General features: G+C 39.4%; 1 protein-coding gene across 3 annotated transcripts; it reads right to left on the minus strand.

Annotated features, from left to right (window-relative positions):
- Positions 1 to 1,088: 1,088 nt before the first annotated feature.
- GASK1B (golgi associated kinase 1B) lies at positions 1,089 to 23,254 on the minus strand. Of its 3 annotated transcripts, XM_050946487.1 has the most exons (6): positions 23,002 to 23,254; positions 21,151 to 22,412; positions 12,661 to 12,875; positions 12,042 to 12,188; positions 5,868 to 5,940; positions 4,415 to 4,615 (listed from the first exon to the last, which is right to left on the minus strand). In XM_050946487.1, exons 2-6 carry the CDS (start codon positions 22,109 to 22,111, stop codon positions 4,509 to 4,511), a joined length of 1,503 nt encoding a protein of 500 aa, XP_050802444.1. In that variant the 5' UTR covers positions 22,112 to 22,412; positions 23,002 to 23,254; the 3' UTR covers positions 4,415 to 4,508. The 3 variants fall into 3 exon arrangements, with proteins under 3 accessions (XP_050802443.1, XP_050802444.1, XP_050802445.1); XM_050946486.1 differs by lacking the exons at positions 5,868 to 5,940; positions 12,042 to 12,188 and adding an exon at positions 1,089 to 3,529 and having other exon boundaries at positions 4,389 to 4,615; positions 23,002 to 23,247; XM_050946488.1 differs by lacking the exon at positions 12,042 to 12,188 and having other exon boundaries at positions 23,002 to 23,250.
- Positions 23,255 to 24,072: the final 818 nt, after the last annotated feature.

The following is a 24,072-nucleotide window of genomic DNA, read 5'->3' on the forward strand; positions in this document are numbered from 1 at the left end:
GGTGAGGATTTTACCTCTGTTTGCTGTAACTTTGAACCTAAGGCTAGAGGGGGTTCCTCTGAGCTATACAAATTTGATTACCCTGTAAAGTATTTTCCATCCTGATTTTACAGAGATGATTTTTACCTTTCTTCTTTAATTAAAAGCTTTCTCTTTAAGAACCTGATTGATTTTTCCTTGTTTTAAGATCCAAGGGGATTGGATCTGGACTCCCCAGGGATTGGTGGGGGAAAGGAGGGGGGATGGTTAATTTCTTCTTGTTTAAGATCCAAGGGGTTTGGATCTGTGTTCACCAGGGAATTGGTGAAGTCCTTCAAGGCCACCCAGGGAGGGGAGAGTTTTGGGAGGACAGGAAGTGCTCCAGACACTGACTTCTGGATGGTGGCAGTGTACCAGATCTAAGCTAGTAATTAAGCTTAGAAGTGTCCATGCAGGTCCCCACATTTGTACCCTAAAGTTCAGAGTGGGGAAGGAACCTTGACAGTAACACACACACACACACACACACACACACACACACACACACACACACACAAGCATTGAATAGTATCCAAGGAAAGAGAGGACCATACAGAGAGTAATAGCAAAAAACACGATGAGTTCATTCAGGGATGCTGGAAAATTTGTATAGTGGGGGTGCAGAGAGCCATCGAACCAAACTGTAAACCCTGTATATGATCGAAACTACTTCAAGCCGGGGTGTGTGGCCATAGGTGCTGGATTTAGGAGTGCTGGGGATGCTGCTACACCCCCTGGCTTGAAATTGTTTCCATTATATACAGGGTTTACAGTCTGGTTTCCTGGCTCTCAGCTTCCCCCATACACATTTTTCCAGCACCCTTGGTTGCAGCAGCACCCCCGGCGCCCCTTGTTCCAGCACCTATGAGTCCATTAAAAAAAAAAGTCAAAATCCTTGCTGAATTCTGTTTATTTCTCCTCTTGATCACTACCTTTCCCTAGGCTTTGGCTCATCTGGTCCAGAAGTTAATGCATTGAGGATGTGATTTTCCTCTCATGCCAGCAGAACTCCACTGGCATTACTTCTCATTTACACTTTATTAAATGAAAGCAGCATCAGCTGTAAGTGATGGAATTCAACTCATTTAAAATTTTTAATTAAAAAAACCGTACAACTGTATTTAAATTTCTCACAGTGGAAAAATACTATTGTACCTACATTGTCAGAGATAGGTATGCATGGAAACATGTAACATGACCACTACCTTCAAAAAAATGTCTTGAATGTCTATTGAGTACTAGGAGGCAGCTATATTTTTATGGTATTCAACACTGATTTATGTTTTATTTCTGGAAGTACATTAAGACCTAGGAAAAGTCTTATTCAAGATGAATAGTGGCTAATGTCTCAATTTCCCAATACCTCTCTATTCAGAAATATTTCTGACAGATCTTCAGCTGGTGTGAGTTGTCACAGCTTTTTGAAGTCAACACAGTTACAACAATTTAAACCAGTTGAGGATATGCACCATTGATGTTTTATGATCGTCCTATCTCTAACGACAAAGTCTCTTCTTGAAGAACAGCGGACTTTCTTAATGGAACACCAGAGGCTACATTTAGAGCTAAGAGAATACTAGAAACAAATTTTCTGTTCTAATTTTAACATTCATTCCCCTTCTCTGTTTGCTTTCTGTCAGAATTTTAGAAAATTGCCAGGAACGTTTGCAGAAACAAAAACATTACTCTAATATAGCAGAATATACACAAAGTTAATATTGAATTTATAATAACCATTAGCTGTACTGCAAATCTGATTCTTGGAGTTGGATTCAGGCCAACAGGGAACAGAAACCAATCACGTGATCCATAAGTACCAAACAATTCAAATGGCAAATACATATTACACTCAAAAAATGGCACATAAAACAATCTGCAGACCAATTTGGACAATCTGGGGACAAAAAAAAGTCAGATTTGGTCCAAATAAGTCATTAGGGAGGAAGTATTTGTCCTTCTCATGTGCTAGCATAAGCAGGCTATTGATAATTTGTTATTGATCAATTATTAATTGATTACCAGTAACTTATAAAAATGTTAACTGTGATTATATATTTATGTCTATATGTTTAATGAGAGGGGTTCTTTCAAATCTGGATTAGTTTAATAAATAACAAACCTCCAATAAATCAGCTTTGATTGGATTTACTAATTTAACAGTAAGTAAAAACAGCACACACAGATTACTACAGAGGACATTCCCCAACACTTGTAGTTCTCTGACAGCCTGCATTCAATCTCCAGATGGTCTTACTTTCTCTTGATTTCTTAGGGTAATTATATCCTTATTACTCTATTGTTTTATCATCCCAACCCTTATCTATTCATTTCTTTTGGTCCACTCTTCTTATCTTAGGTTATTTTCTAAGTTCCCTGTTCCCTAGAACGTTCCAACTACCTCAACACCTTATGATTAGTTATTATTTATTTCCTTTGTTGGAGTAATGATATTTCTTATACCTCTTGCACACTTTTGTGTTTAATGTTACTTTTGTGTTTAATATCTGTTGCAGCAATTTCAAAATATGCAAAAGATTACTGCTTAGTAAAATTTCAGTCCTTAAAGTTAATTTAACTGCAAAGTGTCATGGGACTCTTGTTTCCAGGTAAAACTTAGATTCTTTCTTTGACCTGTTTTAAGTGTCAACTTAATTTGGTCCCTAGATTTCACAATATAACATACACAATAAAAAAAATACCAGCCATAGGAGACACGGGAAGTGTGTGTGTTCAAAAGAAACAAAAAAGAAAGAATGCAACTCCCTGAATTAATGTTCTCTATTAGAAGTGTGGTTATACTTTGAGATTGGGACTTTCAATCAAAAGTGCTCAGCATTGGCTTATGTTTGCTCCCATTTAAATCAATGTTACAACTTCCATTGACTTCGGTAAGAACAGCTGTCCAAGGCTGAGTGCTTCTGAAAATCCCACTCTTAATCATGAAATACCTGGTAAAAGAATACAATGGAGACAGATCTGGCCTTAACTGAGAGAATAAAAGAAAGTTTAGAAGATTGAGAATCCAATATTTGTATTAAATTATTGCATTGTTTATTACACTGCTTAAACATCTTTGTTAGAAGAACACAGCAATAAATGCATTTAAGAATGATTTTAGAGAAAGTTGGAGAACGGGCACTTTTATACTATATAACTTTTATTTCAAATGTCTAAACAAACCCAAGCTTACCTGGCTACTGTTATGTTTTGGAAATTAGATGAATTTTAAAAGAAAAAGCAATTTTGCCATCAGTTCTTGCCTTATATAACTGTAATTCTTAGAGTTAGGGGAAAAAAAGACTTTCATTCACTCATGGGTGATACTTTGACTCCATGGGCATTTATATAGGTGAGAAGAATTTTGGCACGCCTTTCTACCACATCAATAAGTTTTTCAATTCCTCGACGACCTCCTTGGCTCTCCCAATATACTTTGTCAAGGAACAGAGATTGAAGAAGCTTCTCTCGCAAGCGCTGACTTTTCAGCACTGAAACTGCAGATTCAGGGAACCTGAAAAAGTGTAAAGGAGTTTATCAGCCTTGGCATCACTCTGAACTACAATATTTATGTTGTGGTTTAACAACCAATTCCATGGATTCATCAAGGTATTTCAGTGCATACCTATCTATATGTACACAGTCCCATTTATTTCCTACTGACATGCTTAAAGTTAGACACCGCATTTTAGGGCCCTTGTTTATAATGGTTTTTTTCCTCCTTTTTTTTTTAAAGCAGTATGTATATTACTCCAGGTGTAAATGCATGACAATCTATATAAATGGGGCTTGCACTGATGCAATTTATTCCAGTAACTGGCAGCATGTGGTGTTTCTGCAGTAACTTGCCTATCTGCAGAGGTCCTCCATTAGAGGTTTCCACTGTGTAATGACACCAGTGAAGTTAGATTGGTGCAGATTTTCCTAGTCTAGATAGGCTTATTTATCTCACACCTAGATCCTCCTTTCTCCTTCACCTCCCTTTTGTCAGTCATGCCTTTGGTGGCAAGGATCTTGCTGTATCTGTTCTATAAAGCACCTAGTATACGTGTGATGCTCCAAGTATAATAATATCTGCCTAGACACAAAAGTATGTATACCTTAATTTAGTCAAATTTCCATATGGAGGAGACATAAAAAAGACACTGGGGCTACTGCAACAATGTCTTCTTTTTGGGTGGGGAAAGAAAAGAAAAGAAAGCTTCCTCATGCCATTCACAATCTCCTAATCCCTGGGGACATCCTCAGTGCACAGCCCTTTCACTCAGGCTATGTGTTGAGGAGCGAGAGAGGAGAGACTTTGATCCTAAATGAAGAGCTAGGAAAAGCCTATTGAACCCTATGCAGATTTGTAGGGATATCCTAAAACTTACTCTTTGATTCCTTGTAATATTTTGAAATCCAGATTGTCTTCGCTTCTGTCAAAGAAACCTTTATTATCTATAAAGACCAAGTGCCTAGGGTCATGCCTTCTCTGAATAATGTGTGTCAAGTCAACAGAATCTTGATCTTCGCATTTCAGCTTCAGTCCTTTCTGGACACAGGAATCCTCCTTGCGAGGTTTGAACCCACAGCAATTTCTGTCCAGTCGATTGTAGATCTGGAAATGAACATAATATATGACCAAAATGAAACTCAACAGGATGCAAAGTTTGACTCTTAGCTATACTGGCCTGGATGCACAAAAGGAGCCCAAGTCCCAGTTTTAGGTTCCACTGTAGTGACCAAAATGCCCACTGAACCTTGTAGGCACCTAAACTTTTGCAATAGAAGGTCCTCAGAAGCCTACATTTCTGCCTTTGAGCACACATACTGCTGTTTTCTTCTAGGCAATCAGGTGCCTATCTCTCACCTTAGCCCCAGAGCAATTCAAAAACCAGGAGAAGCCAGGTGTTCAATCAGCTGAATCACATGAAGGTGACTCTGAGCACACATACAAGATTGGACCACTTAGGCAAGTTCACACAATATAAATGGAGGGAGGAGAGATGCAAGATCTCCCTCAGAACTTTTAGCCCTGGTTATGATACCAGAGGTGGGAGACCACCAATCAGAGTCTGCCAGCCACATGAAGGGGAAAAGGGATTTGAACAGGGATCTGCCACCTGTTAAATGAGTGGTCTAACCACTAGGCTATGATGAGGTGGGGCACCCTCAGTAAGTCTCCCTGTGGAAGCTGTTCCACTGTGACTAAATAAAGAATCATTGAAGCAGTGAGACTGGATCCCCCAAATCCTGGGTGAGCACTCTAACCACCAAGCTATTGAGTCACTCACTTTTCTGCTCTTCTTCTCTGTCCCAAATGACTCTTTAATTATTTAATCTAGAATGCAACAGCTTCGCAGGAGAGACAAAGGGAGCCTCACATCAGAATATCCCACAGACAATGTCAGAGCACTCACCTGTGAGGTGGCACATCCACAGGTGTGGGAGAAGGGGGATTTGAATCAGAAGCCTTCCACATCCCAGATGAGGACCCTAAGCACTAAGCTAAGAGTTATGAGGGAAGGAAGTGGTTGGCCTCCTTTCCCTCCCACTCCCCTGCCTTCTTGCAAAAATGACTTAGGCTCCTAATTCCAAAGAGGTTCCTCAGCTGTGAAATGCTAGTAGTGATAGTTGCCTCCCTGTAGCCTAGACTTAGACACCTATCTCATGGGAGAGGGAATGCTTACCACACACCCCTCTTGTCAGCATATCCCATTGGCTAGCTTAGGTGTCTCCTTACCTAATGTGATGTCATTTATGAATGACACTTGGCACTTATCTCTCCCCATTCATTATATAGGAGCTTAGCTAATAAATTCAGACTCTGTGAATCACATTTAGGCATCTAGAAAATCAAAGTTACGCACTGTGATGCTCAGCATCACCAAGCCTAACTCCTCTTGTGGATCCAGGCCATCTATTTCTTAGACTTGTCGGAGTCTGGAAAAAAGTATCATTCCTTACTAGATAGCATCCCAAGTTCACGAATACAGAGCAAACTTAATTAAAATCAGTGGGGGAGAGGGGAAGGGAAGAACTCAGTATTAATCCTCCACAATTCATCTATTATTAAAACCTATTCCTAGGCTCCATATTGTACTCATAGGTCCTGATTCACGCCTCTGTTATTCCAGTCTTACACCAGTGTAACTCTATTTAAAAAAAATCAGAGGAGTGACAGCAGAGTCAAACCCGAGTAACACAATGGGGAAATCAAAACCAAGATTTTTCAGAAAGCAGCATCTTCTTTAATTCTCTGAGCTGGAATACAATAGAACTGATACAGACTTAAGTACACTAAGGAAAGGATTGCATCATATAGTGTGTTATAGGCAAAGTGATGTACTCAACAGTTAAGAAATGCCAGAATGAAGGCTGCCTGTGCAGCTTTAATTCAGCCTTGTTTTGTGAATGCATTACGATACAGTCTTCTTCTACATGCTACTTTTTCCACAAGACCTCTTTCTCCTTCACTGCACAGGACGGATGGTGATCAATTAAATGAGTAGCTATTCAATATTTAGTTTTATCATCATTGTTCAAGATGCGGCCCTCAGCCTGATTTGCTGCACAGTAGTCAAACCCTGCTGTGAATACAGAATTATCAATTTCCTCATGGACATGGTGCTTTACAAAACATTCATTTATTTTCATAACATGCCAGTGAGGTGAGGTGATATTATTATCCTGATTTTACAGAGGGGGAACTGAGGTACATTTATTTTTTAATTTATTTATGTAATTACAGACTGTATCAAAATGCATATGCACAAGGGGTCTGAATTTAGATTCAGACAACCCAAAATCTGGCATGTCCAAACTTTTGAGCGCTTGACTTTGCAACTTTAATGTTTTAGTGCAGCTGATGTATTTTTATATCGTGTGTATTTAATATATTTCTCTAGTTTTAAATAACTCACATGGTGGAGATTTTACTTGAAAAAACTATTCCATGGTCTAGCAGATTGTACTCTTACCACACTTTTCTTTGTATGCAGACTATTTTTCTCTTTGATCAGTGTCATCCCATTAATCTTTCGTATGTCTACCAGGACCACCCTGCATAATCCCCCTGCTTCCGTGACATTTACACATTTCAGCTACTTGTAACCATACCTCATACCTCTCCAGTCATCATTTAATTAGGCTACACATATTCACTTATTTTAATCTTTCCTCATTAATCCCTTCAACTACTGTCACTTGTTCCCTGAATTCCCTCCAATTTCTCTGCATTTTTCATCTCAGTTCAAACTCAGACTTACAGTATTACACAAAATCTTCCCACAAACAGAAATTTACTCCTTTGATTTTTAGTACCATTTGTGCTACCAGTTACTGTCCTAGGACTCAACCCAAGAAGTCCTTACACGGGTATGCCATACTCTAGAGTGCATGTGACTATTTGTGTGATTTATATGATTGCTCAGGTGAATAAGAGGCTGCAGGATCAGGCTCTTAATTAAGATAGTTTTTCCTATAACTAAAGTAAGAAGATTTCCAACTTTAGAGGGAACAAGGGCAAGCTAGCTGGCAATGGCTAGGATCAGGAAAACCTCAGAGTGAATGAAGGGTAGCCAGTCACCATCTCTTGCACAACTAGAAAAAGTGAGTATCAACATGTCTGAAGTTATTCAGGCAAACCAATCTGCTTACTAGTACTGGAATAGCTCAGAGGTTAATACTCAAATGCAATACTTGCCAAGTGGTTAGAGAATTACTAGCCAATTGAAGGCTTCTCAGTCCATTTATGTGCAAAACATTGATCACTTTTATTAGTGATGAATACAATCCATTATGTTGGTCATGTCATCTCAAGTTCCCTTGTTCATCTGTCCCTTGTTATGGATTTTTCATGTATCCATGTTCTCCTGTTGAAATGTCTTTAAAGATAGCTGTATGTTCAAGTACATCCTGAGAAAGCATGAATTGTGGAAATGAGCATATTCAGCTGCTTGGCATACACTTCTGATAAGCAGCTGAAGTGTAGGATACCCCAGATTTGTAGCCTGCCTTGTAAAAGTGATCTGCTTCCTTTTTATTTCATGAAAGGCTCAAGCCTGTTGTATCTCATCTAGTAGTTAACATTTATTTCTGGATAACAGCAGAGGTAACATAATATTCATTGCTAAATTGCAGTCTTTACTCTAGAAGATACTAAAATTAAAAATTAATAGATACTTCTGTGCATCAACACAGGAACCATGCTATCTTTTACACCATTAAATGCGAACACATTAGCACTTTTAGATTAACAAATCAAAATCCATTTAAAATGCTCTGACACACACTGTGCTATTCCTATAGGGTTATTGCTATGTTTAGGATCAATATAATCCACATATGACTTTGTATCAGATTACAAGCATTACTCACTCATAGTAGGACTGAGGATGGAGTCATTACACAAATGACAACTTATTTTAGGCAGAAAATTCATATTCTATAATTACCATAAGCAGTGTTGCATAAATATAACTCAAAAAGTGAAACATCCATTCGTCCCGGTCAAAAACGAAAACTTGTGAAGGACAGAGATAGACTGTGTCTAATCAAATGCAATGATGTCTACATTTTAAAAAACATGACTTTCTAGAATGTTGAATTGTATGAGAGATGAAATTCTGCATATAAACGGGTTATCGTAGCTTCTAGATGCAGGTGCCTGGTGGGGGCAGTGCAGATATACACTAAACTAACAGGCCCTCCTGGAGAAACAGTGTACCCACATCTCCATATTATCTAGGAGAAAATGAAAGATATGCCAACTCGTAAGAGGGTGTATCATGAAGTTCCCTCCACATCCAAGAAGGTCTGTTGTCCAATGTAAGGAATGGGCGGGAAAGTATAGTCTTGAGATGTCTAGTGCTGCTATCCCTAATTCTCACTGTGCTCAACTGGTTGCAAAGGCTAAGGTTATGACCGAACCCTAAAATGGGGAAATATAAGCAGGGATAAGTCTCCTTGAGCCCTCCTACTCCTTGCACACCTGCTCCGTGGTCAAATATAGTCTAGTCCATGAGATTATTTTTGTCAAAGTATGAATTTAAAAATATAGTTGACCGGTATTCCCTTAGTTATGCCTGTTCGATGGATTACATGGGTTGCATACTGAGGACGGAAGAATGATGGAGAGCAGCCTGTTCTGCATAGCATAAAAAGAATCATGGAAATCAGAGATGGAAAACACTTATTATGTGGTCTAATGCAAGGATTGATCCCTACAGTATATATGCAAGAAAATCTTTTCAAAATGGTTGTGGAGGTAATGGCTACACATACCTTTAGGACTATTTTGCACTGGTGTACTTGTATGGATCAGAACTTTAGTCTTTTGTGGGGTTAGGATGTTGCCCTAAATCCTAGTTTAAGTTGCTCTAAATCCCTGTTATAACTGCCAGCGGCTGTCCTGTTTCTTCACACAAGCCCAAATCTTCATTCACCCATCAAGGTCTTAAGTGGACTTCTCACACTGGGAAAATCTACTATCATCCAGACTTCAGTCAGTATGGAACAAACTGCCAGCCCCTTTTGATCCATCAAGTTACATGGCAGAGGGACCAGGATTAAGGGGAGGAAATGGTAGCCCTGCTATAAAGATGAAGTCAAGACATGGATTGCTGTGAATGGACTAAGTAAAGGCATGGGTTGATCTGTGAAGTGTTCCTATCATCTATTCTTTTTGTGTTTGTGCCTGTCTGTGTTATGGACTAAGGTTATGATTATACAGTCCTTAGTCATGTAATGTAATTTGCCCGATCTCCATTGACAAGCCATGGCTTACGTAATGCTTACGTTTTTGTTATCAGGTGCCTTATCTCCAGTTTACCTTTGAGCTTTGTGCGAAGAATTGGCAATCAGGTTTGTAAATTTGGTTCATGTCCACTCTTAGCTACTTCCTGCTTTGCTAAGAGCAGGATTTGGTGCTAGGTGTTTGAAACCTACCTCAGTCTCCTATTTTTAACTTCAAATCACTTCTGAGAAGAAACAAACTATTAATGAAAGGGAGAGAGCTGTTGGGAGTATATGTATTTCTGATTATGAAAATATTCAGTCACTTGTTAGAATAGGCTTGAAATCTTTGAGACTGAAGTTTTGATCCAAAGTCCATTAAATCAATGGGAGTCTTTCCACTGATTTCAAACTAACTCATGGGATTAAGTCCCTTACTCTACAAGCAGCTCACTGCAAAATGAGTAGGAGCAGTAAACACTTTTGATGCTAGTAGAAATTACTCAAGTTTCACTTTTCTGGTTACCATGTAATAAGAACTGGATCTAGCTCATAGCAATATCTTACTTAGCAAAATAATGGGGACAATTCTAGAATCGGGGAAATGTAGTACTAGAAGTACTAGAAATAGAAGTACTATTTATCTAGTCCAGTCCCCTACACTAAGGCAGGACTCAGAATAATCTAGACCAGCCCTGACAGATGTTTGTCTTAATATGCTCTTAAAAACCTCCAATGACAGCGATTCCTCAGTCTCTCTAAGTAATCTGTTTCAGTTCTTAATTACCCTTCCAGCTAAGAAGTTTTTCCTAATGTCTAACCTAAGTCTCCCTTACTGCAACATAAGCCCATTACTTCTTGTCCTGTCCTCAGTGGATAAGGAGAACAATTTATCATTCTCCTTTTTATAACAAACTTTTATGTACTTGAAGACTTCTCAGGTCCCCTGCCATCCCAGTCATCTCTTCTCCAGACTAAACAAACCTGATTTTTTCAATCTTTCCTTGTAGGTCATGTTTTCTAGACATTTAATCATTTTTGTTGCTGTCCTTTGGACTTCCTCAAATTTGTCCACATCTTTCCTGAAGTGACAAGGAGTCTGATGGCACCTTAAAGACTAACTGATTTATTTGGGCATAAGCTTTTGTGGGTAAAAAACCACTTCTTCAGTTGCAAATAACGAGACTCCTTGTTATTTTTGTGGATGCAGACTAACATGGCTACCCCCGATACTTTCCTGATGTGTGGTGCCCACAACTGGACATAATGCTCCATTTGAGGCCTAATCAGTCCTGAGTACAATGGAATATTGTTTCTATTGTCTTGTTTACAACACTCCTACAAATACATTCCAGAATGAAGTTCACTCTTTTAGAACAATGTTACATTGTTGATTCATATTTAGTTTGTGATCCACTATAACCTCCAGATCCTTTCTTGCAGTGCTCCTTCATAGCCAACTTTCCATTTTGTATTTGCGCACTTGATTGTGAAATCCTAGGGATGTGTGAAAAGTGCATATACACTTCATAGTTTATAAAGCAAGAAGGGACGACTGTGATCTTCTAGTCTGACCTCCTGTATAACACTGTCCATAAAACACATCCCTACATTAATTCCTGCTTGAACAGAGCATCTCTTTTAGAAAAAATATCTGATCTTGGTTTAAAATTTTCCGTTGATGGAGAATCCACCACAATCCTTGGTAAATTGTTCCAGTGGTTACTCACCCTCACTATTAAAAATGTGAGTCTTATTACTAGTCTAAATTTGTCTTGCTTCAACTTCCAGCTATTCAACTCTCATCATCTCTCTGGTATAGCTTGTTATACTTTTGCCTGCTACAAAGAGCCCTATCAAATTTTAGTTTTGTGCATAGAAGTATTTATATGTCAGGATCAAATTGTCCCTCAATTGTCTCTCGTTGATAGACTAAATAAATTGAGCTCATTGTGTCTATCAATGTAAGGTATATTTTCAATTTTTTAAATCATTCTTGTTGCTCTTCTCTGAGCCCCCTACAATTTTTCAATATCCTTCTTGACTTGTTGACACCTGAAACAGACACAGTAGTCCAGCAGTGATTGCACCATTGCCAAATACAAGGGTAAAATATCTTTACTCTACTCAATATGCTCCTGTTTATACATCCAAAGACCACATTAGCCATTTTAGCCACCCTTTCACACTGGAGGCTCATGTTATAGCATCTGATTTCCTCTTGGCAAGAAGAGTGCTGATGAAGGAATATCATTTATTCTTTTTAAAACATTAATAAGAAGGAAGATATAAGAGCAATGAGACCTCACATCTATGGCGGAGTAACAGCAGCCTTTTGCTGGAGAAGGGGAAATGAAGAAAACTGTGGTCACTGCAGGTGATTCTCTGCCTTTTCCAAGAGCATGTGAGACTGGAACTGCAAAATAACTTAGGGCCAGGTCCTCAGCAGATAAGTTCTATTAAATGGAATGAAAATGAGTCACATCAGCGAAGGATCTGTCCCCATGACTTAATCATAGTGGTCCTGACTCTCCAGTGCCTCACACATTGTATATTCATTTACACCTGTATAAAGTGGGTGTAAAATGCTACCAGAATGGCAGCAGTTTACACTCACTTCCCACAAGTGTAAATGAATACACAAAGTGCAAAGCAGTGCAGAACACAACCTATTGTCCTTTATCTTTTGGGGTTGTACAGTGTACCAGAAACAAGCCAAAGGAGCACAAGCACATACCTTCTCATTAAAGATAAAAACTAAAACCATCTTTTTAAACACTCTCCTTCTGCAAAATTGCAACCCACTGTGAATTTTATCATTGGACATATCTGTGAAAATGGTTTATCCTTAACCAGACTCGTGCTCAAACAATCTTGCAAAGGTTGGTGTTCTTTGTATACAGTAAACACCTTACATTGCTCCCTTACCTGCAGAAGAAAATCAAAGAGTGCCATCTTGGACCACTCATAGTGATGGATCTCAGTACAGCCCCACTCAGCTTTGGGCACTTTGCCATTCTGCCAGCACTTCTGTTTCAATAGCTGCTGATAGGCCCCCCAATTTAGCCTCACTGAAGAATGGGTCCTATTATTTGTCGAAGCCAAAGAGGAATCCCAGAGAATAACAGGACATGGCAGACCATCTGAGAAGAGGCAAAATAGAATCAGTACCATATATTAATAATTCTTTTATATTGGAAACTAAAAGAACTTGATCATTCTTTAGACATTGTCTCGTTCATCACTAATTACAGCATTTGTTTTTAAAGAATACATTTCAGATGTGGCAGGAAAAAGCTACCAAGCCCCAACAATTTCACATCTTTTGGTTTATGTGGTCATATTCCACATCTGAAAACAGCCACCACAGAAAAGGAAAAACCCTGGACATTACAGTTCTCTTCAATGTCTGAGAAGAAATGCTTCCTGCTTGGAACAAGAGCTGGCTGCTTAAAAGTCACTCTACTTGTGGAGGCTATCTATTAAATCAATTTTAAAAGTTTGGCAGCCAATCCACAGCTGGGGTAAATTAATGCAGCAATGTTGATTTTCACCAGCTGAGGATCTAGCCCAGTGATTCTTCATTTCTAAGGCAAATATGAAAAGAGAGCAAATCCTGGAGTCCAGCCAAAAAGTGGAATTATTTTGTCATCTTTAGAGTTTTAGTCCTACAGATATAATATTTCACAGCTGTAAATAGAAAGTTTATAGATAGACTATATGAGAGTGTGGCATGACTTTGGTTTTATCATTCATGAACAATATGTCCTTGCCATGAGTCATACAGCTCATCCCAGAGTAGTGCTGATAAGACCTTAATTCCATCCTACAGTGTCATATGGTCTTCACATACGATATATATTTTACAGACAATCCATTTTAGAAATGTTTTAGTCAGTTTTTAAAATGTATATAAATAATATTTGTCTTATCCCTCCGGATGTAAAACCAGGTGCCTTAGGTATGATGAATCCATCTGTACAGGGTTCAGAGAGAGAGAGAAATTATATTCATTGAATACACACAGAGAAGCTAGATGAAAAAAATAAATACTTTTGTTGGAAGGTTTAAGATAACACTACTTTAATTCTTAGAATTCCGAGGGATAACATACAAGAGAGAGAGAAGACAGGCTCATCCCTAAGGCAGTGAGGCAAAATTGTCACTATTTTGTTTTTAAGCTGTCTCTTTCCAGATTGACCTGATAGGATGCTTTGTTACAGAGCACCCTACCGCACAAGTAGGACCAGGAAACCTCCACCTTTGCTCTTAAAATGGTAGCTTGCAATTCCAACACAGTCCTCAATCTACCACACACCACATTTTAGAAACCTCTAAAAATTACCCAGAATTGCCATTTACTATATAATAATGTCACTATATTTGAGTCATATATCTCAGAATATACAGTACCAGGGCTATAAGTAAGTGGTGTGTATCCTATTGGAAAAAATGGGATTATTTTCTTTCCAATGATACAAAAGTTCTTGTTGCTAACTCTGATGTCCTGTCTGATGCTTAAACCTGTCACTGAACCAGGGCTGAATACTGGTGTTGCACTTCAAAGCAGAGTAATTTTTTCAAGGAGGGGCAGGGAGGAGGGCAGGGAATTTACAAGTTTGTATGCAAAGAAGGAAACTTATATGGCAAGTTATTATATGGCGGTTACTGGAATATGATCAAAGGTTTTGGAATTTTTGTATGTTAGTCCTGATCAGTGAGCAAAAAAGTGCAGGCAAAGTGGTCAAATTTTATGCTACAGCCAAACAACCACATTGCTACCACCCTGACATGTGTTACATTGCAGAGCAAATCGTCTCACTGTTTTCTTCATGTATATATTGAACAGGAGAGGTAGCAAAAGAGACTTGCAGCACCCCACATGACAGTACTCTCAGAACAATGAGTCCAATAGCACTCTCAGCATCCCTCTGGGAGCAAAGAATAGATCTACTTAAGAATGAGTTTATCCAGTCCTGCCAAGATCCACAACTGAGTCAGTAAAACGTCAGAAGATGCTGATTGACCTAAAATAATCAGCAAGGACAACATATCAGCAAGGACAACTGATGTTTGCCCATTATTAGCAAAGGATCATCTGCCAACAAGGTCAGTGCACTTTTCATACTACTGAATTCTCCCAGGACAGAATGACCTTGAGCAAGCATAGACTGAATAAAAACCTGCTCAACTGGATTCGGAAATATGAGGTGTACCATGAAGATCAGATATATTTCTAACTTTGCCAAATCCTGGCACACACACACATGAACAAGGTGATCACACTCAAATGAATCCAGTGTACAGCTCCAACCACCTTTGGAACTGTCCTCCTGTTTGCCTGTTTTCTTAAACTAGGCATCTCCAACCCAGAATACAATTTTCCTCTTATGCCCTCCCATGTTCTTCCTTTCATATCATCACTGATAACTACACCATCTCTGTGCTGTTCTTTTCCCCCAGAAGTCTATGGATGCTCAGCAGTTTTAAAACTTATTTAGTTGCCTAAAAAAATTTAGGAGCATAAATTTCGGGAATTTACATTTGAAAAGCTTGGCCCAAATCTTCCATATGCAGTCCAGTCCCCCAGCTTCTCTCATTCTGGGTTCCACTTCTGACACTGTCACTGACTTACCTCTTGACCTTAGTCAAATGACCTCTCAGTGATGCTTTCTCTTTATCTACGCAATAGGGATAGTGATACTTGAATTCCCTTGTAAAGCACTTTGAAACCCACAGAAAAAAAGCTTTATATCAGAGTTAAATATATTATATATTGATGAGCCCTAAATCTGATCTATTTTTCCTTCTATCAATAATCAAAGTTCATGTAATTATTTATGGGTTTTCCCCAAAGCAGATATATCAGTGCTCTCCAAACAAAGCAAAGGTTCAGCATAACAACCACCACCTCACTGTTATTTATTATTTTAATGTTATGACAATATCATGCCAATTTCCATTAAGATTTGTAAAAAGGTTAAACACAGGAAATGTTTGTGATTCACAGGAAACAAAGATGAACCAAAACAAAACATTTCAACTTTATAACACAAATGGAATTACTGGAGCATGTCTTTGTAGCTGGAGTATAGAACAGTAACACAGATTGCTGGCTGCTGCAGGGAAAATGTGAAGGCAGAGAGAAATAAAGATAAGGGGCTTCATTCTCAGATAGTATAAATTGGCATAGACCCATTAAAGCCTGCCAACTTACACCAAGCAAGGCTCTGGCCCAATTTGAATAACAACAAAAGGTAGTTATAGGCCTGACTCTACATGCTACTGAGTGCTTTTAAATTCAGTTGATTACAGTAGGAGCTGAGAGGTCTCAGAAACCTCCAGGATCAAGCCCATTATCTCCCACTGCTGCTGGCCCCCTGCTCCCAATCATTCCTATAGATGCTGCTGCAGAGACGCGAGTTAGAACCCCTTTCATGATTTCAGTGATGCTGCTACTCCTTGCAGTCCTCTCCAGAGATGTCTATGCTCCACATCACTGTAGTATATGAATCTCTCTCATACATATAATTAAAATGTATCCTCCCAAGCCCACATGAGGAAAAGAAGTAGTAATGGAGTCACAGACTGATGTAAGTGGCATGCCCAAGGTCTGTTAATTAAAAAAAAAACAGAATGAAAGTTGGGGGATACACACCTCAACACGGCTTATATCAGCAAAAGAGCCTTTTCCTAGTTTAGCTTATATCATATGGGAAGGTGGTCTAACTACAGTGGCAAACAAAAAACAAAAAAAACCACATCTTGTTTTGCTGGTACAAGCTGTGTCTCCACTAGGGACCAGTAGACTATCCTAGCAAAGCCTTCTCCGTGTAAGGTAGCCCTCTGAACAATAAAGAAATGATGTTAGCAACTTAAACAGATCTCAGAAGTGTTGACTAAAGTATTCCCCCTTTTTCTTCCACATCTTAGCTGTAAGCATTACACACTTTGGAGAGATCTTGGAAGGGAAGAAAATCTTGTGTGTGTGAATGCAGATTTTAAGGAGTCTGTGAGGAGTGCGTAAGTATTGGATTTTTATGTAACAAAATATTGTGAGAACATGACCTCTGGTCTTTCACTCACATCCAGCTATATGACAGCAAGCAATTCACAGCACAACTCAATCTGATAAAGGGCACACAAAAGAGACATCATTTAAAAGCTGCTGAATGCATAAGTAAGAGCGAGTTCTCATTGCCTTGACATTAATAATTAATAACAAGTGTGCCTGAATGTTCATATCTTTTGGTGTGATGGAAAGAGCATGCTAAATATGTTGGGTGTAAGAGAAAATCTGAGGCTATCTTTCTAATTGTGTAGAGCTCAGTAAAGAAATGTGACAACTCTAATCAGTGGAACTTTCTATCACACCTGTGCCAAATTCCCAGCATCCATTTGCACATAACCAGTGATGAAGTGAGTAGAAACAATGCTACTCAAAATCAAATACTTTCGCACTCTAAATAGGTTTTTGTTGCAAAAACAACTCCGTAAAATCCATTGGACTAGATCTTCAGCTGGTATAAACTGGCAGAGCCCTTCTGACTTTAGTGGAGCTATGCCAGTTCAAGCCATATGAGGATCAAGCCCACATATATAGATAGGGGATCCATTTCAGCATATCAGAAAATCTGGGGTGGAGAAAGGACTGTTGCCATCATTGCAATCCTGAATAGGGATCTCAGACCCTAAGCAAGAAGTGTAACAAAGATGTCCAGCAGCACCTTTAAGTTATATTGGGGTTGGTCCTGAAATCCAAGAAGTCCTCAGAACCATCTCTCTAATGCTGTCCTCTCCAGGGCAGGAGAGAATTTAGCTCATAATCTACCTATATCCTGCTACTTCACTACAGATTGGGTCCTAAATATGCCAGTACAGACATATCCAGTCTACAGGTGAAGAAATTCACTATGGACATGCTGTGCGGCCATTTTGCTTGGCCAAAGTGCACAGTGAGATGGGCTGTGCCCTGACACCAAACAACTCCCCTAGTAGGTATCCCTTCCTGTTTTGTAGGTAAGGGGGCACAGGATATGAGCAAGGAATGACCTGAAAACCTCATGGCAGCATGTGGAATAGCTACTGATCTACTGAGTAGCCAGCATATGCACTGAAAGTGATGTGGCCTTCTCCAGGGCCCTTCCAACCTCTCTGCAGGAATCATTAATGGTAACTTTCTAAAAAGACAAACTCTTGTACATTTTGTCTTTCCCACTGAAAAACTAAGAGGAAGAAGTGTCCCAAAAACTCTGAGTTAAATTTTACAGCATCTAAGTCATTCCTGTATAGTTTTTTGAGACAGCACAGAGGGACTAGAAATGTAGCCTTGAGGCTGTGCAGTCCAAGGAAATCCAGATCCATTCTGATGGACCTGTGGGAGTTTGCTACAGGCAGGCATTACATCCAGAAATACAGATTTCTGCTTGCAAATCAATTTGGTTTGGATGGATGTAAATTTGATACTCTCTAATTCCACATCTCCATGCTGACATTACCAGATCCTAAAGCCCAGCTTTCCAGCCCTAGCATGTTGAGAAGGCTTGGATGTAGGAAGATCATCCACCATTTGCTCCAATGCCCTTACCACACATTTATGACATTTTCCCACTTCTTTGCAGCCCTGGCTTTGCTCATTTATATCTCAGTAACAAAGGAGTTCTTCCAGCTAACCCTTACTGAGAACAAATTGGTATATATATAATAGAATCATAGAATATCAGGGTTGGAAGGGACCTCAGGAGGTCATCTAGTCCAACCCCCTGCTCAAAGCAGGACCAACCCCAACTAAATCATCCCAGCCAGGGCTTCATCAAGCCTTACCTTAAAAATCTCTAAGGAAGGAGATCTACCACATCCCTAGGTAACCCATTCCAGTGCTTCCTCCTAGTGAAAAAGTTTTTCCTAATATCCAACCTAAACCTCCCCCACTGCAACTTGAGACCATTACTCCTTGTTCTGACAAATATATGCATATGCACAGAATTATTTTTGCTTGGTTTTCAAATCAAAATTGTGGAAGGCTTTGTCCACCTTTAGTCTCTACGCCTATATTATTTTTTGATAAGTCACTGGCAAAGAATATTGAGGAAATACTTATCGTGACCCAACTTTCCTTTCTGGCAAGGCAGAAATGTCACAGAATAATTTAAACCTGTGGCAAATGGTTCACTTTTCATTAGGGGAGTGGCAAGCAGAGATCTCTCTGGTGCAGTATTTTGCTAGCCTCTCTGTCACCTATCAAGGGAGGTGTTTTGGTTTTTTGGAAACAAAAAATAAACCCAAAGTTGTTTGGGGGTTTACAAAGCACCTCTTTGAAAATGCTTTTGACAAAATAAATGGCAATTTTGAGGAGCCTAATTTTTTCAAGATTTTAATGCTACATCAAACATGTCTTGTTACATTGCTTACACCATGACTGAGGCATGTTAAAGGGATGTGCCAGCTTAGACCTTGTCGAGGAGTCCAGTCCTGCATTGCTTTCTTTCTCATGAGTAGTCTTACTCACACAAGCAGTCCCACTGAAATCACTTGGGCAGCCCACAAACAGATTACTCAAACGAATAAAGGCTACAGGAGCAGGCTCATTAATTGTTCATCCTATTTTCTAAAATAATTTTTCATTCCTTTTCTAAACAAGAAGAGAACAACGGAGGAGGTGTTCACTGCTGAAATTTGTGTAGTTAATTAACAATCCAAGCCAAATACACTCAAGCAAGTAACTATGGCAACCAAGGCCAGCATTTGAAATCCAGCATGTTTCAAGATTAATGAAATGGAGAGAGGTAAGGTGCTGTGGCTGTTCCAGAAGCTGAACTCACCCTTTAGCTGGAAAACATGAAACAAGACCCAAAAGGAAAAAATGACTTTTTTCTCCTCATTACCTAGCAAGACTTTTTATGCTGTATGAACAAAACCAATTACAGAGAAAAGGAGGCTGAAGAAAATAGAATCTCTCTCCCAGCCAATCCAAAAGATGTTGCCGGCTGAAGACATTAAGCAATTCAGTCTACAGTTAACCTAATAGCAGTTTCCACCAGGCCTGAAGTCTGTCATCTGTGCAGCCATACTCTACAGAATTCCTGACACTGAACTGAAACTGAATTGAACTGAAACTAAACTACCTTAATTCCTTATGACAGCTCTATAGCAATAAATCCTGTTCCTAAAAATAGAGTATGCATAGTGCATCTTCCATGCTCTGCTACTATGAATAATATTCAAAAGTCACCAAACTGTTATTCCTAGAGATTCATTCATATTGTCGTAAAGACTGCCAGAAAGAAGGCTTACACAGTGTTGATAAATCACAGATCAGTATGTTCTTTTCCTGCCATCAACTTTTGCAAGGACATTTTCGCTTTACCTTTTCTCTGATAAAATACAAGCTGATATACAAAACATTTTGTATAAAATAATCTTCTTCAGTACTAAGAAATGAACAGCAAAAACAAATAGCAATGATTCAGTAAAACATAATGCAGCTCTTTCAGCTTATGATCTGTGTGTATTTAGCATTTAGGCTGAGGACACATTTAACAAGACAGTAATGTTAAATATAGATTTATCAATTTACATTGAATCTATTAAATCTAATTTTAATTTCATTTTAGGATGAAGAAAAATATGATATTCTGTTAAAAGCAATTTGCATTGTACATATTACAACCATATTAAGCATCTATAGCAGGTGTATTTATTCAGCTAGATACAGGTGTGTCATGAGCTTTAAGTTGTCAAACAGAAAATTCCACTGAGACTTCAGTGACTGCACAATTTCAATTTTAATTTCCAGAGGTATTTGTGCTTTTGGGATTATGCCAAAGCAGTTCAAGAAGGAGCTATAAGACCTCCCCCAATAGGTGCTTGGGCTAACAGAAATGTCTCCCCTATCCGCTACTTGTGGCAAATGAATTCCAGAGCTGGTTATCCACAATATCTTGTAAAAGTGAAATCTAGGGGACGTGAAAAAGTAAAAACTAATCTCTGAAGCACAGAGCACTGTGCCGAGAGACTTCCAGACTATATCCTCTTCAATTTCATTTTGATCAGTCTATATAATTTCATATTCACTACAAATGATATATAAAAAAGGATCACACCTCCCTCCCCCTTTCCCCTCACTCAAATTAGTCTTCTATGGAAAGGAAGTTGTCTGTATACTCTCAATAACTCTATTAGTCTATAAGGCAGCAAGAAGCATTAATAAACTCTGGGTGTATTATATCCTTCAGGACAGAACTATTACACTGCAGAGGAACCCTGAAATTATGTAAACACATATTCCAGATTAAGTTCCCTGTAACTGTGCTCTGTAGAGCTGGTTCTCAGACTATCTGAAATTAAAGCCTGCTGTTGACCAAATACAAAACACTGGAGTCCCCCGGATGGAAACTAAAAATCAAGTGAATTTGTTACCTTGGATGAACTCCGATTTCCTGCTTACAGAAGGTAAGGTCTTCTTCAGCCCCAGGATCCTGTCTAAATGGAAGGCAAACACCTCACTCATATCAAGGGGTCTCTTGATGAGGCCACAGTACCCTTGACTGCAAGCTGCTCCTGTGGCACTGGGATTCCTTTCGAACACCAATAGGACTCCATGCTGAGAGGGTGCTTCTTGGATACTGCCTATCTGGGAATCTGCCAGCAAACGCATGCTTAGGATGTCATCTTTGCTCAGCCACGAGGGGGACTTCTCACTGTATATCCTGATATTACTCTCCCGAGCCTGGGGCTGCACATTTACACCTCCTGAAACCCCAATATGTCTTCGGTGTCCCCTGCCCGCTGCCTCTCTCTCTCCATCCCAGTGCTTCTTCAGTTGGTGCCTTGGTGTCTCTGGAACTACTGCTGCCCTCATTATTCCCATGGAGTAGCTAGTCCGCCCCTGCTGCTGGGACAAGGCCTCCTCCTGCCCAGTGACACCTGCTGGAAAGCGCTGCCTATAGGACAAAGGGAATGCATGCTTCTTCCTGAGTTTGGGTTTCACACTGCCTCGGATGTTGGTGGGTTTACTGCGCTTGGACCGCAGTGTGATGTACACCACATTGGGTGGCGCTGGGGTCCCATTGCCAGCCATCTGGGGCCCTTGGAGATCAGGTGGAAACAAAGTGCCATCCAGTGGGATCCCCAGAAAAGGTGTCTGACCAGCATCTTGAAGACTCCTGGAACTGACCTTCTGGCGTCCCCCTCTGTGCTGGGGTAAAATGTGACCCACTTGACTGACCAGAAACCCCAGGTATAGCACACAGGCTACACCCAGCAGCAGATTCCTCCTGGTCCTCGGACGCCTGCCACTGCAGAGCCTCAGCACCCGTGGGGTGCACAGCGAGCAAACAAACCAGTTTATGATTTGGCCTGGCTGATCTAGGAAGGTCATTTCTCTGGTGAATCCACATGATGAAAGCAGCTTATAGTCTTCAGTGGTTTCCAGCCAGGAGGATGATGCATGATTTCCCGTCTCAGATCTCTATTTCTTCTTTTCCAAACAGCTTCCAGTGCAAGTGGTGCACAGGGGCCAGTGGTGTGGCTGGGAATGACTCTGACACCACCTCAACAAGCTGCTAAACTCTTATCAGCCAGCACAGAGGAAGTGACTTGTTTCAGAGAATGAACGGAGTCAACTGTGTAAACAAAGTTAAAGGAGTCAGGATCCAAAATGTCTGAGTCCCCTCTGTGAGCTGTGAAAGGAAAAAAATTGCAAATAATATTTCATTATCCACACGGCATATCTCTTTCTCATTGTGTAGCTCTAAAGGAAAGGTAGAGATCTAGAGACATGCCATATTAGAGATTTCAGATTAAAATGAGAAGATAAATAAAACCCCAACATCATGGGACACAAGTTACAATTTACAGTCCCAAGTAATTGAACTCCTGCACTAGGAGGAAGACTTGGAAAAGCCAGACTTTCCTCTTCTTATGTTATGATAGGCACGTCCTCAAAGTAAAACCACATCTTTTGTTGCCTCATGTTAGTTTTAAAATATAGTGCTATAACCAGCCCAGTAACTGAACCAATTCAAATATGAACATTTCCATTATCAAACAATGATTACACCCTGCCCAGTAACAGCTCACATGCTTCATAATCCTACATTAAAGATAAAATATTGTTAAATCTATACTCTTGTGAAGCTATAAAATAGCATTTCCTAAACAACTGACTATAATTTTCAAATAAAATAAAAAGTACTGTCATCTCTCTCAAGGAAAAAAACCCATAAATGCAGAGTTTATTGCACTACAAAGATATAGAAATAGTCTTACCTATTCAGCTTGCCCCATCCTTGGCTGTGGTAAATCTCTTATAATCATGCCAAGAACTTAGTAAAAGCAGCGTTTCTTAATGTACCCTAACACACATCCCAGACTTAAGTGTGCTCCACATTTTAGATATTTGATTGCAGGCTTAATGCTCTTTGCAAATGTACTAGCTGTACAGGGAAGCTGTTTGCATATGAACTGCTATAAACTTACATGAACCTTGTTATAAAAAACCCTTCTATTTTAAATTCTGCAATGAAAAGTCCTGTGAATGGTATGCCTTCTAAAAGTACGTTCCAGCAGTTTCTAACTCCTGAGGGCCCTCTAGTGCATTGCATGCAAACATGTTTAAGAAATGCCAGTCTTCCACAGTAAAGAGGAAAATTAGATCTTTTAACATATCAGAAATCATACATCCTTTTATCAAAAAAGGTAACTGGATTTAAAAATATAAGAATCGTAATATATAGCAGTTAGATAGTGCCATTCATCTCTAGTTCTAAGAGGGGACATATCATTGACCTCACTTTACAGATGGGAAACCTGTGGCACAGAGAAGTTACATGACTTGCCCAAGGTCGGACAACAAGATAGTGGTAGAGCCAAGCACAGAACCCAGGACTTTTGATGCTTCCTCTGGTGCCCTATCCGACTAGACCTTACAGATGCCTATCAAATTAATGCTCTGTAAAAAATAGTAAAAACTTATTTGTTTCACACAAGTTTCCATTTTCCTTATGGCTCATTATAATGGAGAGAATCTCTTTCCCATTACTAATAATAATGGGAAAAGCACTCAAATGTGAACATATATTTTAGATAAATTCCAAGATTACTTACAATATTGTATGGTTCAAGTGGGTTTATTTTAAATTAACTTGGCCTTTGTAGTCTTTATATGTGGATATTGCCTAAGACTTGTGCATCAGGCTAGGAACTCCCTATACTGATACATTTTCTGTGAGGACAATGCTCCTGTGAACTGTTTCCTCTAAACCTGATTTCTCTTTGTACCTTGGAAGGGAACAGGTGATCTGCAGACAGAAGAAAAGAGTTTTTTCCCCTTCTACTTAT

The sequence above is a fragment of the Gopherus flavomarginatus genome, chromosome 3, assembly GCF_025201925.1.
Source record: "Gopherus flavomarginatus isolate rGopFla2 chromosome 3, rGopFla2.mat.asm, whole genome shotgun sequence".
NCBI lineage: Eukaryota > Metazoa > Chordata > Testudines > Testudinidae > Gopherus > Gopherus flavomarginatus.